Source organism: Vicugna pacos, chromosome 4, assembly GCF_048564905.1.
Source record: "Vicugna pacos chromosome 4, VicPac4, whole genome shotgun sequence".
NCBI lineage: Eukaryota > Metazoa > Chordata > Mammalia > Artiodactyla > Camelidae > Vicugna > Vicugna pacos.
In genome coordinates this window covers 962015-975538 of record NC_132990.1, presented here as the reverse complement: position 1 = coordinate 975538, position 13524 = coordinate 962015, and the positions used below count along the sequence as shown (strand labels likewise).

Here is a 13524-nt window from a genome sequence, read left to right as displayed (position 1 = left end):
TATTATTCTGAACTGCGCCACACTGCTGCCCTAGGCAAAGCCACTTCCTTCCCTGGCCTCCATCTTTCTCATCTGTGCTATGAGGGGCTTGTATTAAATGTCTCTTTCATCTTGAGCTCTGACAATTCCTTTAATAGAGTAAAAGGACCCTAATTGTCAGCGTCGATGAGGGTGATGGGGAACAGGTGCTCCCACGCATGATTGATGGGAGGATGAGGTGAAATCTTCATGAGGCCATTTGACAATTTCTTTAAAAAAGCCCTAAAAATTTGGATGCCCAAACATGTGGCAATTTTACTTCTAGGACTTTTTGCCTAAGGAAATAATTGAAGATGCAACTAGAGATTTAACTGCATGGATAACGATCCTAGTATTGCTTATAATAGTGAAAATAGGAAATGACCCCAGGATTGAACAAGGGAGGATTGGTGATTAAATCATAGTACTTCATACAAAATATTATGCAGACATAAAAATGAAATAAATCTATATTTATTGACGTAGATGTCCAGGCTAAATTAAGTGTTAAAAGTGGATTGTAAAACAATATTTAAAGTATGTTCTTATCACTGATTAAAATACATATTATATCTACATACAGAATATCAAATTACGAAATGAGATTATTGGTGAGTGGTGGGATTATGGGAAATTATCTTCCTTCTTGCTTCTTATTTACGTGAAAGACAACGACAAACCTGGAAAGAAAAAAATTACCCATAAGGTCACTTGATTGTAAATATTTTATTTACTTATTCTCTAACATTTCATGAGTGGAAATATACTCCTTACAGGACTAAAAAAGAAGTATCTTCAAAATCTTATAAAATTCTAGAACCTGATTCACAAAAAGCCACTTGTCCAAGTTCACACAGAGCAATTCACTGGCAGAGCAAGGCTGGAAGAAAGGCCTCCTCTCTCGTGGGCCCCTAGGCTCTGTTTCCTGGCAGGTGCCAGGATCCCTGGGCACGCTGGGAAGATGTCACTGCCCCTTGTTCCTTGGCCAAGATGTGGTCTGGGCATAGAAGGCAGGAGTGAGTGGCCAGAAGGTGGCTAGAGGTAGGAGGTGTGGTTAGACCAAACAGGACATGGGAGACACAGTTGACACGTGCCCAGCCTGATGAGGGCCCAGGGAGGTGGACAAACACAGTCATTAGTGATAGGGCACTCCTGCTGCCTGAGAATGGCAGGCCCTTTGCCAGTTGTCCTCAAGGCGTCTCCCTCTTCTATTTCAAAAGTTTAATGAAAATCCTTCTAATTATACTGTTCTCGTCCTTGAGAGGCCCTGGGTTGTGTCACCTAACTGACAACTAACCACAACCAGCCCTGCCCTCTCCTGGTTCCTGAAATCTGGGAGCAGATGGTGGAGGTGTTGGAGACAGCCCCCTACCAAAAGCCAAGAAGAAAGGGGGTGAGCAGTCGTAGAGAGGAAGTTACTTTGGTCCTCAGCCCATAGACCCCAGAGTCTTCTTTCCTGTGAAGCCCAACGGTCCCCAGCCAGATTTCCTGTCGCTATAGCCCTCGCCAAGGATAGGGGGCTGCCCACCAGGGTCGGCCCCAGGGGCCAGGTTACACTTGGGGGTCGGGGATGGTGCCCAGAGGCTGATCTGGCCATCATCACTCCAGGTCTCCCCTTCATCTTCTGCTTCCCATAATTCCCTAGGTTGTTGGTTCCTAACTTTCGTCCCTTTCAAAGGAAACCTGGATACTCAGTTTTATCAGAATTTTGAAGGAGGCTTCACTGTCTGTACTCCCTGGGGACAGCACCAGTCTAGGCACACAATGGGGAGCTGAGAAACTCTGGGGTGATGCTAAGTTCAAAGACTGGAGACAGTTCTGGTCCCTCTTCTCCTGCCCATCTCTCTGATCTCAGGGAGCTCTTTTGTGCACCCCAGCTCTGGTGGGGGAGGAGAGTTCAGTCTCCAGGGGCGGGCCTCCTCTGCCCTGCCCCTCCCCCAGCGTGGAGGACATAAAAGCCCAGATTCAGCTAAGAGGGGATGCCAATGCCAGGGGGAGCACTGGGACTTTGGAGGTGGGGTCCCGGACTCCGTCTGTAGGCAGAACCTGCCGAGGGGTTGCTGGGGTATGAAGGTGGGAGTGAGGGGCCTGGGAAGGGAGAGATGTGGGGCTCTCTTCTCCCAAATGCACTGTGGCCTTTGGACACTTACTGGGCTTGGGGTCTTGTTGCAGAGATGAAGCTGCCCCTGGCCCTAGCAGGGCTCCTGGCCAGTCTGGCCATGCTCCAGCCCTCTGGGGGTGCCACTCCAGGTAACAGCTCAGAAAGAAGGGAAAACGTGGTGGGTTGGGGGAGGTTCTGAGTTTCAGGGATTCCACATGGGCTCCGGGACCTGATGGGGACTTTGGGCCCATTCCTGACCTCGGGATCCCTGTTCTGAGCAGCGGTCCCGAGGGAAGTGGAGACCTCGGTGGTGCTGACCTGCATGGAGGAGGCCAAGCGGCTAGTGGACAAGGCCTACAAGGAGCGGCGGGAAAGGTGGGGTGCCGGGCACTGCTGGGCTCTGGACAAGTCTACCCCGGACCTCTCAGGGAAGAAACAGGCAGCGGGGAATTTGTGGGTGGGGATGGGTCCCTCTGTCTGTCTGCCAGTCTTTATGTCTCTGGGTGTGAGAATATCTTTAAAACCACGCCTTCCGTGGCCTAGTCTCTGGATACCCAGGTCCATACCCTGTTTATTATGAGAAACCTGCTTCCTGACAGTGGGTCTGCCTACACTGTCCTTCGTGTCCCTCGCCTGGGCTAGGGCTCTGTTGCATGTCTCTGCCTGGTTTCTCTGGCTCTCACTCCTCCCTCCTCCAAGCAGCATCAAGCAGCGCCTTCGCAGTGGCTCAGCCAGCCCCATGGAACTGCTGTCCTACTTCAAGCAGCCAGTGGCAGGCACCAGGACAGCAGTGAGGGCTGCTGACTACCTGCACGTGGCCCTAGGCCTGCTGGAGAGGAAGCTGCGGTCCCTGTGGCCAGGCCCCTTCAACGTCACAGGTACCACCCCCCGACAACCCAGCCCCTCACTCCACTCGTGACCCTGCCTGGTGCCTCCAGCCATCTCCCAGCAGTTCCCCCAACACCCCGTTCCAGGGAGTCTCAGGGGCCTCCTGGCATCTCCTCCATGTCCTCAGACTACACCCTCAACCAAGGCTTTTCAGCCTAGGATAGAAAATGGTGGGGCTCGGCAACCACCCACGCCCTACTTTCCTGGCCCACAGATGTGCTGACGCCTGTCCAGCTTAATCTGCTGTCCAAGACTAGTGGCTGCGCCTACCAGGACCTGGCGGTGAGGTGCCCCAAGAAGGACAAGTACCGAACCATCACCGGCCAGTGCAACAACAGGTGCAGCCTCTGCGCAACGACTCAGGGTGGGGTCCCAGCAGCCCGGGGCCACCTGGTCCCAGCGCCCTGTCCTCTCTCACCACCTCCCTGCAGGCGCAGCCCCACACTGGGGGCCTCCAACCGGGCCTTTGTGCGCTGGCTGCCAGCGGAGTACGAGGATGGCTTCTCCCTGCCTTTTGGCTGGATGCCAGGGGTCAAGCGCAATGGCTTCCAGGTGCCCCTGGTGAGTGCTGGCCCGTGGAGGGGGCGAGACCCCACTGAGGCCGAGACCTCGTGGAGTCCAAGCCCCCTGACTCCCCGTGTCCCGCAGACTCGCACTGTCTCCAACGACATCGTGCGCTTCCCCACGGATCAGCTGACCCCGGACCAGGAGCGCTCGCTCATGTTCATGCAGTGGGGCCAGCTGCTGGACCATGACCTCGACTTCACCCCGGAGCCGGCCGCCCGCGTCTCCTTCCTCACTGGCCTCAACTGCGAGACCAGCTGCCTGCAGCAGCCGCCCTGCTTCCCACTCAAGGTGCTCCCTCCTTGCCCCACCCCCAGCCTGCTGGGTCAGGGGTCGGGGTGGATGAGGGGGCATCAGTCTGGAAGGGGCCACCTCCCTCGGTGCCCAGCTTTCCTTCCCCAGCTCCCCAGTAGGGCTGGCCCTGCCCACTTCCCACTGTCCCTCCAACCTCTGTTTGCAGGTTCCCCAGGCTCAGTCCTCTTTCTTCCCCACACAGGGCTCCCTCCCCACAGTCCACAGCACACAGATCCTGGGTTGTGGTCTTAGAGCCGGCCGAGAGCGGACTGGTGTGCTGAGGCACATGCAGAGTAGAGTGGAGGAGAGAAAGGAAGTAGAATCTGAGAGAGAGGTAGAGAAAGACAGGGCCAGAATGCAAGACAGGAAAGGGACAGGGTAGAGAGACAGTTACGAGAGGAACGGAAAAGGAAGAGGAGGCCGGCAGGGTGAAGACCAGATTCAGAAGACGGAGTAGGGAGGAGCAGACACAGAAAAGAGGAGAGAAAGGAGGTTTGGGGAGAAGGGGTCAGAGGACTGGCCCGCCCACCTCCAGGGGGCCCCACATCCCCCAGGTCAATGTCCTAGTCATCACCCCCCAGGTCAGAGGAGCTCTGCTGGTGGAACCGCAGGCCCACCAATCTTTGTGGGCCTTGAGGGGTCTCCTTGCAGGCTGAGGGGGCCAGAAGTTCCGAAGAACTCCTTTTTGATATCTGGGTCTCCCCTTCTGGTCCTGGGCTCCAGGCCATACCCACTCCCCAAGATGAGATCAAGGCCTTCAGGAGGGTGGACGGGGGAGAGCCACTCCTGACCTCTGTCCCTGCCCTCGGTGAGCCCGCTGGGACTCTCTCCATGCTGCAGATCCCCCCCCAATGACCCCCGCATCAAGAACCAACGTGACTGCATCCCCTTCTTCCGCTCCTGCCCGGCCTGCAAGGGGAGCAACATCACCATTCGCAACCAGATCAACGCGCTCACCTCCTTCGTGGACGCCAGCATGGTGTACGGCAGCGAGGACCCCTTGGCCATGAGGCTGCGCAACCTGACCAACCAGCTGGGGCTGCTGGCTGTCAACACCCGCTTCCAAGACAACGGGCGGGCCCTGCTCCCCTTCAACAACTTGCACGATGACCCCTGCCTCCTCACCAACCGCTCTGCACAAATCCCCTGCTTCCTGGCAGGTCAGTCCTGGGCGGGGACCTGGGCTGATACAGGGGTGCCCCCTGCTGGAGCCACAGCGGGCCTGTTTGCAAGCCGCTTGTAGATTTGAATTTAGAGAGACTCTCCTCACCAATTTCAGATTAATCCAGTTGCCTTGGTAACAAGGTGGATGAGCCAGAAAGGCAAAACCAAAACCAACAAAAAACAAAAACCCAGACCTAAGAAGGAGACTCAGCGATGGCTAAGGATCTTCTGTCCATCTGTCCCTCTCTTTCCCTTTGGGCTCTGGGAGCGAGGAGAGTTGAGTCCTCCAGGGACAGGGAACTAAAGGGACCACAGTATCCAGTATGGTAGCCACTAGCCACACAGGGCCATTTTCATTTACATTTAAGTTAATTTAAATCAACCTAAATTAAAAACTTAGTTCCTGCACTGCACTAGTCACGTTTCAAGTGCTCAATAGCCTTATAGCTAGTGGCTTCCATGTAGGACTGCTCACATGCAGAACATTTTCATCAATGCAAAAAGCTATATTGGACAGAGCTGCTCCAGAATATCACCTCCTAACCACCTTGATTCCCTATAATAAGAGAGGGTGGGATTTTCGATGTGAAAAACTGGCAGTCCTAGGGATATGGCTGGGGCATTGATGGTGGCCATGCCCAGAAATTTTCTAATGACTTTTAATGTAGACCAGTAGTGGGTCTGAGGCCCTTCTCTCTGGCCTCCCAATTTCTCCTCTTGGTGGCTTCCAGTGGCTGGGCCTTAGGGAAGAGGATCAAAGTCAGTGACTGTAGAGAGGAGATCAAGGTCACACCAGGATGAGGGGGGAAGGTATAGCTCAACATGGTAGAGCATGTGCTTTGCATGTATGAGGTCCTGGGTTCAATTCCCCAGTACTTCCTCTAAAAAAAAAAGTAAATAAATAAATAAACCTAATTACCTCCCCACATCCCCCCCCCCAAAGTCACACCAGGGTGGACTTTCTGGGGTGAGTGGTGGAAGAGAAGCTCTCCTCAGCCTCCATGTGGTGTTGAGCCACATGTCCTCAGCCTGGATTGTCATGTTGGCAGGTTGTGGGATGGAAAATCTGCTCTCAGAGAATCTCCTTCCACCAACCTTTAGAACCTGGGGAGGACTGAACCCAGTGTCCTGCAGGAATGGGCCTGGCCCTAACCCTCTGGTCCTTCCAGAGGAGGTTTAGTGGAGGGCTGGAGGGATCAGAGGGTCTGACTTGATGCTTTTGGACAGTCTCAGGTGTGGACTTCAAACATCCTTAGCCTTGGCCCCCTCCCCCGATCAAGCTACACATCAGTACATAGAATGGGTAACGGCTTTCCAGAGTCCTAAGTTGAGAAGGATTTTGAGGCTGCATTCAATTTTAGCAGGAGAGAGGGATGTGATCATATGCTGCATCTGGCATGGGCAGAAAAATAGGGGGAGCCAACATGCATGCTACTTTGTGGACTTTCCTGAGTCAAGAGAATAAGTCAGCCAGACAGTGTTCATGGATCTCCTACTTTGTACCAGGCATTAGGTGTATGTTGGATAGGAGGGTCAGACACAAAATGGCACAAGCCATGGTCCTTGTCCTCAAGGCTCTCCCAGTCTCACATATGGGAAAGTGGCAAATCATATGTTAGATCTGATGCCTACTGAATGAACATTTCCAACCAGCAGTGCCACTAAAGAGGGGCAAAGCTCTCGTGGTGGACCAGGGCATCAGGGGATACCTTCTAGAGGAGATGAAAACTGAGCATGGCGTGGAAAGATGGGTGGAGAGGAGGGCTGGGTAGGGGGCATTTCAAGCCTTGGCTTGGGAGGGAGCTTCAGTGGAGCAAGTACTTTCTGGGAGGGAGGTCTTAAGCTTGACAGTAGCTTTTGCATCCCCAAGGGGTCTCCCGCTCGAGTGAGATGCCTGAGCTCACCTCCATGCACACACTATTACTGCGGGAGCACAACCGGCTGGCCACAAAGCTCAAGCGCCTGAACCCCCGCTGGGATGGAGAGAGGCTCTACCAGGAAGCCCGGAAGATCGTGGGAGCCATGGTCCATGTAGGCAGTCCTGCACATCGGTGATGCTGGGGCTCGGCAGACTTGGGATCCAAATGCTCCTCTGCCACATCCTAGCTGTGCAAATTAACTTTCATGAGCCTCAGTTTCTTCACCTATGATACTGTGAGGATTAAATACCTGGCAGATCCTAAGTGCCTGACAAGTGTCACTTGCTTTCTCTCCCTTCTTCTTTCCTGTCCGCCAGGAATGGTACTGGGACGTTTAAACAGGTGGGACTAAAGTGCCTGGCACAGTAGCTGTTCAGTAAATGCTTCTCCTTTCCTTTGTTTCATTGTCGCTCTTGGCTTCTTTACGCACACACACCCCCCTTCTTTACGGCTCTATCACAGCTCCCCACTCTCCTTCTTTTGGGGCCAACTGACATCCTTCAAAGCCCAATGACCCCCATTCCTGGCCTCTCAGATGTCTGCCTGTGATCCCTTAACAGATAAAGCACATTCTTCACTGGGCATGTTTCCCCTAACAAACTAATAGCCCTGGGTAGTGCCTAATCTCACAACAGCTCAGGCTGGCTTGTTTCAGCCCACCTTATCAGACTCATAAATCCCCGGTGTCCCTTCACGGACCCTAAACTTCTTACTTCACCTACAGCCAATCAGAGACTTGTGCACAAGCCGATCAGTCACCTTGTGACCTGACCTTATAAAAGACTCCAACAATTGGCCCTCGGCGCTCACATTGGCACCTCTCATCTCTGTGGCCTGCTGTTGTCTATGGCAGTGTACCCCTAATAAACTCCTTTACCATTTCCTCCCTCATCTCTGGTAAATTCTTTTACCAACCCGTGTCACCGGCCCATCACGGACTGTCCCACTGTGGACCACGACGCTTATCCTTGCTTGTCCCTGGGCAGTGTTCCTGGGTCCCTCCTCCAATTTGTGCTGCTTCAGCACGCCCATCCTCTCCTGACGCCATAAACACAAACACACACACACCGCCCCGGCCCCCACCTTGTTACTATTCCTAGATTCTGTGGGGGAGAGAGTTGCAAGGGCCGTTGGTGCATTTTTGATTTGCATTAAGAACTTGAGTGAGATTTGTTTAAGCCTCAGAGGAGATTCCAGAGTCTAGAATCTAGAGTGAGACTATTTCATCTCTTCTGGGAGAAGTCATCCAGGACATGGCCCTTTTCACTGGGAGAAGTCACCTAGGGAGACTCTTCCTTCTTGCCTTTCCTCCTTCTACAGGCAATTTATTGAACCCCACTGTGAGCCAGGCACTTGCTGGGCACTGAGTAATTTCAAGAGAAATGAGAGACAACCCTTGTCCTCAATGAGCTATAAGTTAGTAGGAGAAATGAGACATTAGTAACTCCAGGGCAAGGGAGCTATTGCAGGGACTAACGAAGCCTTTTGTCATTTAATCCTCTAAGGCAGAGGGCAGCTTAATTACCCTTAATTTACATTTGAGGAACTGGGGCTCAGAGTGGTTAATAATTGGCCCAGAGTCACACAGCAGGCAGGCAGTAGAGCCCTGTCTTTGCCTCTTGGTGCCACTCTGTGAGACCCAGATCCAGTGCTGTGGGAGGCAAATCCCTGGCTACAGGGGAGGAAGGGATCCCTGAGCCAGGAGCAGGTGGAGAATCTGCAGGGAGGGGTGATTTTTGTTTAGATCATCACTTACCGGGACTACCTGCCCCTGGTGCTGGGGCCAGAGGCCATGAGGAAGTACCTGCCCAAGTACAGATCCTACAATGACTCGGTGGACCCTCGCATCTCCAATGTCTTCACCAACGCCTTCCGCTATGGCCACACCCTCATCCAACCCTTCATGTTCCGCCTGGACCATCGGTACCGGCCTATGCAGCCCAACCCCCGTGTTCCGCTCAGCAGGGTCTTTTTTGCCAGCTGGAGGGTAGTGCTGGAAGGTGAGCAGGGCCTAGGCCAGGAGGGAGTGGGCCGGCAGCCGAGGTTGGGGTGGGGGCAGGCTTGGTCACAGTGAGCTCGGGCGGAATAAACCCTCTTTCCCTCTTATTTTAGGGACCTGATCTGACTTTCCAGCCTCAGTTCACCTGATTCCGCTTGCCCATCTAATAATAAAGGGTGGGGTGGAGATGGCTTTTAGGGAGCTGGCTCCTTCCTGTGGGTTGTGACTCTCAGTGACGCAGGAAGCCAGCGTCTGGGAGCATGGCAACCTTGCCAGTCTGAATGGCATGATTCCCTAAGACCTCAGTGCCCCAGCGAGGACCTGCCCCCTGGGGACACCGTGGCGCCAGGAGCCACAAGTGCCCAGCCCTCTTCTGCAATCCCCCTGGTTCTACCTTACTCCATTTCAGCTCTGAAACTGAGCCAAATCCTTCCCCCACCCTGGCTCCTCTTGCCCCAGGTGGCATCGACCCCATCCTCCGGGGCCTCATGGCCACCCCTGCCAAGCTGAACCGCCAGAACCAAATCGTGGTGGATGAGATCCGGGAGCGGCTGTTCGAGCAGGTCATGAGGATCGGGCTGGACCTGCCCGCTCTGAATATGCAGCGCAGCCGGGACCATGGCCTCCCAGGTGAGGGGCTGCAGGAGTCCCCCTGACCCTCCCCCGCTTCCCACCCAGGGCCCTGCTGTCTCCAGTGTCCCCAGCTGCCCAGCCCTGCGCCCACCAGCCTTGCTCTTAGGAAGCCATCCCAGCTCAGGCCCTTACCTCTCCCTGGTCCATTTCCAGCTCCTCTCACCCCTTTTGTGTTGCTGTAACCCTCCAAATTGGAGCATCACCATAGCAACAACAACAAGCCCTCCCACCCCCAGTCTGAAAACCTGTTTCTACTACATTTCATTTTGTTTCATCTTACATGAACTCTGAGAGGAAGAGATTATTGTCACTTCAAGTCTACCCGTGAGGAAAGAGGCTTGGAGAGATTCAGAACCTGCCCAGGGTCTCCAGCCTCATCAGTGACAGAGCTGGAATTTGAACCCAGATCAGCCTAACCCCAATGATACGGGAGAGCTGGTGTGGCTGATCCTTTGAGGCAAACTGTGCCCCTCGCGGTCTGAGATTTCCAGAGGGGCAAGGAGATGCTCCTATTCTTGGATCTAGCAGGAGTTATGCAGTTAAGGATTTACCTCAGGGTAGGAGGGCACAGGGAAGACAGAGAGGCTCCTGGAGAGACCCAGCTGTCCTCAGGCTCCCAGAGAGGCCGGGGGTTCCCTGGGGGTTTACAGTGGGGTGGCAGCCCCTCCATATCCTCCTCTCTCACGTGTACCTCTGTATGTGGCCTCGGTGTGTTGGGAAGGTGGGCTAACTGGGACCCACCCACAGCCACCTCTCCCCTCCCCGCATACAGGATACAATGCCTGGAGGCGCTTCTGCGGGCTCCCGCAGCCCAGCACAGTGGGCGAGCTGGGCACGGTGCTGAAGAACCTGAACCTGGCGAGGAAGCTGATGGCCCAGTATGGCACACCTGACAACATCGACATCTGGATGGGCGGCGTGGCTGAGCCCTTGAAGAGCAAAGGCCGTGTGGGCCCGCTCCTCGCCTGCCTCATCGGGACCCAGTTCAGGAAGCTGCGGGATGGCGATCGGTGAGGAGGCAGCCGAGCGGCTCAGGCTGGCTGTGCGGCTCCGGGCCTGTCCCTGACCCCCTGGGGGCCCCTCTTCCTCCTGAGAAAGGAAGGGCTAGGAGGAGTCCGTGATTTCCCACTGTGTTCCGGGGAGCCTCCAGGTCACCCCTAATGTGCTCTGAATCTGTTGATGGTGTAGCAAGGAGGGACTTGGGCCTGGCTGTGAAGGAGGGAAGCGAGACCTCGCTGCCACGCCAGTCACTGCTCCGGGTCTCAGGGCGCAGCCATGGCGCTGCCTGTCCCTGTTGAACAGTCCAGTCATTGCTTCCCCACCGCCTCTCCCACTGTCGTTCCTCTGTCATATATCTCTCATAGCCACTTCTCACCTCACCTGTATTGTGCTTTTAGGAAAATCGGGAAAAAGGTGGACAATTATTAAGCACTCCCAAGTTTCTTTCTACACTGTGGATATAGCCCAGGGCCAGGGCACAGGGCTTGGTGAGCGTGTGTGGGCCTGGCTCCCTGCCTATCATTAGTGGTGCTCTGGAGGCAGGAGGTAGGCAACTGGGCAGCCATGAGTGGGGCTCTACTTGTTTGAAAGCCCCCGGGCTTTCTGAGAGCCCGGAGCTCTCCTGTGCTGCAGGGCTGCTGTCTGCATGGTCCTCTTGCGTCCAGGATCAGCTCTGGCCAGTTGATGCCCTCCCAGCCCAGGAGAGCCTCGGTCACAGTGACCATGGGTGTTCCCGTGCAGGTTTTGGTGGGAGAACAAGGATGTGTTCAGCATGCAGCAGCAGCGGGCCCTGGCCAAGATCTCCTTGCCCCGCATCATCTGCGACAACACAGGCATCACTGTCGTGTCCAAGAACAACATCTTCATGTCCAACACATTCCCTCGGGACTTTGTCAACTGCAGTACACTCCCTGCCTTGGACCTGGCTCCCTGGAGGAACAGGGACTAGAGGCTGGGTAAGGGGGTGCAGTGTGAGGTGAAGGCCGGGCATACCTGGGCTGGCCAGTCGGAAACACAGAGATCTCCCTTCCCTGGGTGAGCCCATCCCTGTTCTTGGTGCCAGCCGACAGACGAAGCGAATGACTAGACATTCACTTGTGTGTGTGTGTGTGCACGTGCGTGCACGCGCATGGGTACGCGTGTGCATTTCATGTGTGTGTTGCCTATGAACACAGGTAGTGTTTTGTGTGCTGTGTATACGTGTCATTTATGGGAGTGTGTGCTTGCTGTGTCTATGTTAAGTGTATGGAAGGCAGCCGAGCAGATTGGTGAGGAGCACATGCTCTGGAGCCACACTGCTTGGGTTCAGATCCTGCCTCTGCAGCTTACCAGCTGCGTGACTTTGATCAAGTTCCTCCACCTCGCTAAGCCTGAATTTTCTTCTTTGTAAATGACAGCTGTTGTGGCTCCTTAGCGGGTCCATTTGCATCCTCTAGTACTTTGTTGAGCACCTACCCCCTGCCAGTCACTGTGCTAGGCTTGGGAAAAGTCAGACACTGTGTCTGGCCCTCGTGGACCCTACAGCTTGACAGTGTCCCCGGTCAGCAGAGGTGAACCAGTGACCCCCGGAGGAACGGCCATTAGCAGTGCGAGGTGGTTGAGTTATGAGCCCAGGCGAGTCAGGCTCAGTCCATGGCTCCCCTTTGGCTTCCTTACCCTGTTCTCTTGCTTATTCACAGGAGCCTGCCTGGAGAGGAACTAGGGCCCATTGGCCCTTTGGTACCGTTTGTTTATACCTGATGATTATTCTAATAAAGCACCACTGATAGGGACCTTCGCTCTGTCTGAGTCTGCAGTGGGGATGGGTCCTCAGTGTGAAGCTTGCTCTGGGCTCTGAACTTGAACACGGGTGGGCTGTGCCTCAGGGCCCTTCATTTTCTGAACTGGAGGTCAGGGCATCCAGGAGTCCTCTTCTGGCCAATTCCTATATGGAAGGCAGTCAGTTCTTAGAAGCCTAGGTGCCAGGCCAGACCTAGCAGACCCTCTTCCGTCACCTTCCACCCACACTACCCCAGAGTACAGGACTTGTGGTCACCAAGCCCTTTTGTTCATGCATGGCTCCGGGAAAGATTTGCTAACCGCTCACTCCATGTCAGGCCGGTGCCAAGTGCTGGGAAATAGAGGAGACACAGCTTTCCTGGGAGAGAGAAAGAGCTGGGGGGTGATGGGAAGGTAGTTCCCTCCCCAGATGACAGGGCATGACTGGGTCCTGCTTCTCTGCAGCTGGCACAGTGATTCAGAGACCCTCAGGACAGTTGACTCCTTCTCACTCCCACCTTCACGTGGCCAGGTTCCCAGACAGGAGCAGCACATGGCTGCGCTGAGGGAGGGGACGGAGGATACGTCCCTATTAATCTTGCCTAGAACTTCATCCCTATAAATGACTGATGGGTCCCCTCCCCATTCCCTCCTTTCTTCCCACATTTGAGGGGGGGCACCCACACCTGAAACTATGCAGAATGCTGGGGCTCAGGTACCCTGAGGCGCCCCAGGCAGTTATATTAGCATCTCACCATGTAGCTGGATACAGACTGCTCATCTCCGGTTCACTGATGGTGACAGGGGCCTTCAGGGAGGTTAAGGGACTCATGTGAGGCCTCGAAGAAAAGGTGCCAGAGCCAGGGCTGCAGCCCCGGTCTTCAGGGTCCTGGGCTAAGTGCCTCCCACCCACGCCCTGCCAGTCAGGGGATCCAAAGGCCCCAGCTGGCTGACCCAGGAGGGTCACTTTTAAAGAATTGATGAATATGCATCAGGCAGCAGCACTAGGGATGTTCTGGAGCTGCCCGCCCATTGCCCATCAGAGGCTGCACAGGCTCCAAGGACTAGCCTAGAAGAAGAGGGTATTTCCCTGAAGGGCCTCTGGAAGGGAAAGTAACTTTAGCTCTGGGGGGATCCAGGCTTGGATCTCCTCCCTGTTGACCCCTTGGCACTGCCCTCTCTTGCCC

General features: G+C 54.8%; 1 protein-coding gene across 1 annotated transcript; it reads left to right on the top strand.

The window, feature by feature from the left end:
• Window positions 1–2174: 2174 nt before the first annotated feature.
• LOC140695784 (myeloperoxidase-like) lies at window positions 2175–11528 on the top strand. The gene is made up of 12 exons (XM_072958949.1): window positions 2175–2268; window positions 2401–2494; window positions 2822–2997; window positions 3222–3345; window positions 3439–3568; window positions 3656–3864; window positions 4706–5025; window positions 6900–7060; window positions 8693–8948; window positions 9407–9577; window positions 10353–10590; window positions 11321–11528. Exons 1-12 carry the CDS (start codon window positions 2193–2195, stop codon window positions 11526–11528), a joined length of 2163 nt encoding a protein of 720 aa, XP_072815050.1. The 5' UTR covers window positions 2175–2192.
• Window positions 11529–13524: the final 1996 nt, after the last annotated feature.

Bases quoted from the DNA above. Each gene is read 5' to 3' on its own strand.
- LOC140695784 (XM_072958949.1), top strand. From the start codon at position 2,193: ATGAAGCTGCCCCTGGCCCTAGCAGGGCTCCTGGCCAGTCTGGCCATG. The intron at 2,495-2,821 runs GTGGGGTGCCGG...TCCTCCAAGCAG, and splicing joins TACAAGGAGCGGCGGGAAAG to CATCAAGCAGCGCCTTCGCA. The intron at 3,865-4,705 runs GCTCCCTCCTTG...TCCATGCTGCAG, and splicing joins CCCTGCTTCCCACTCAAGGT to ATCCCCCCCCAATGACCCCC.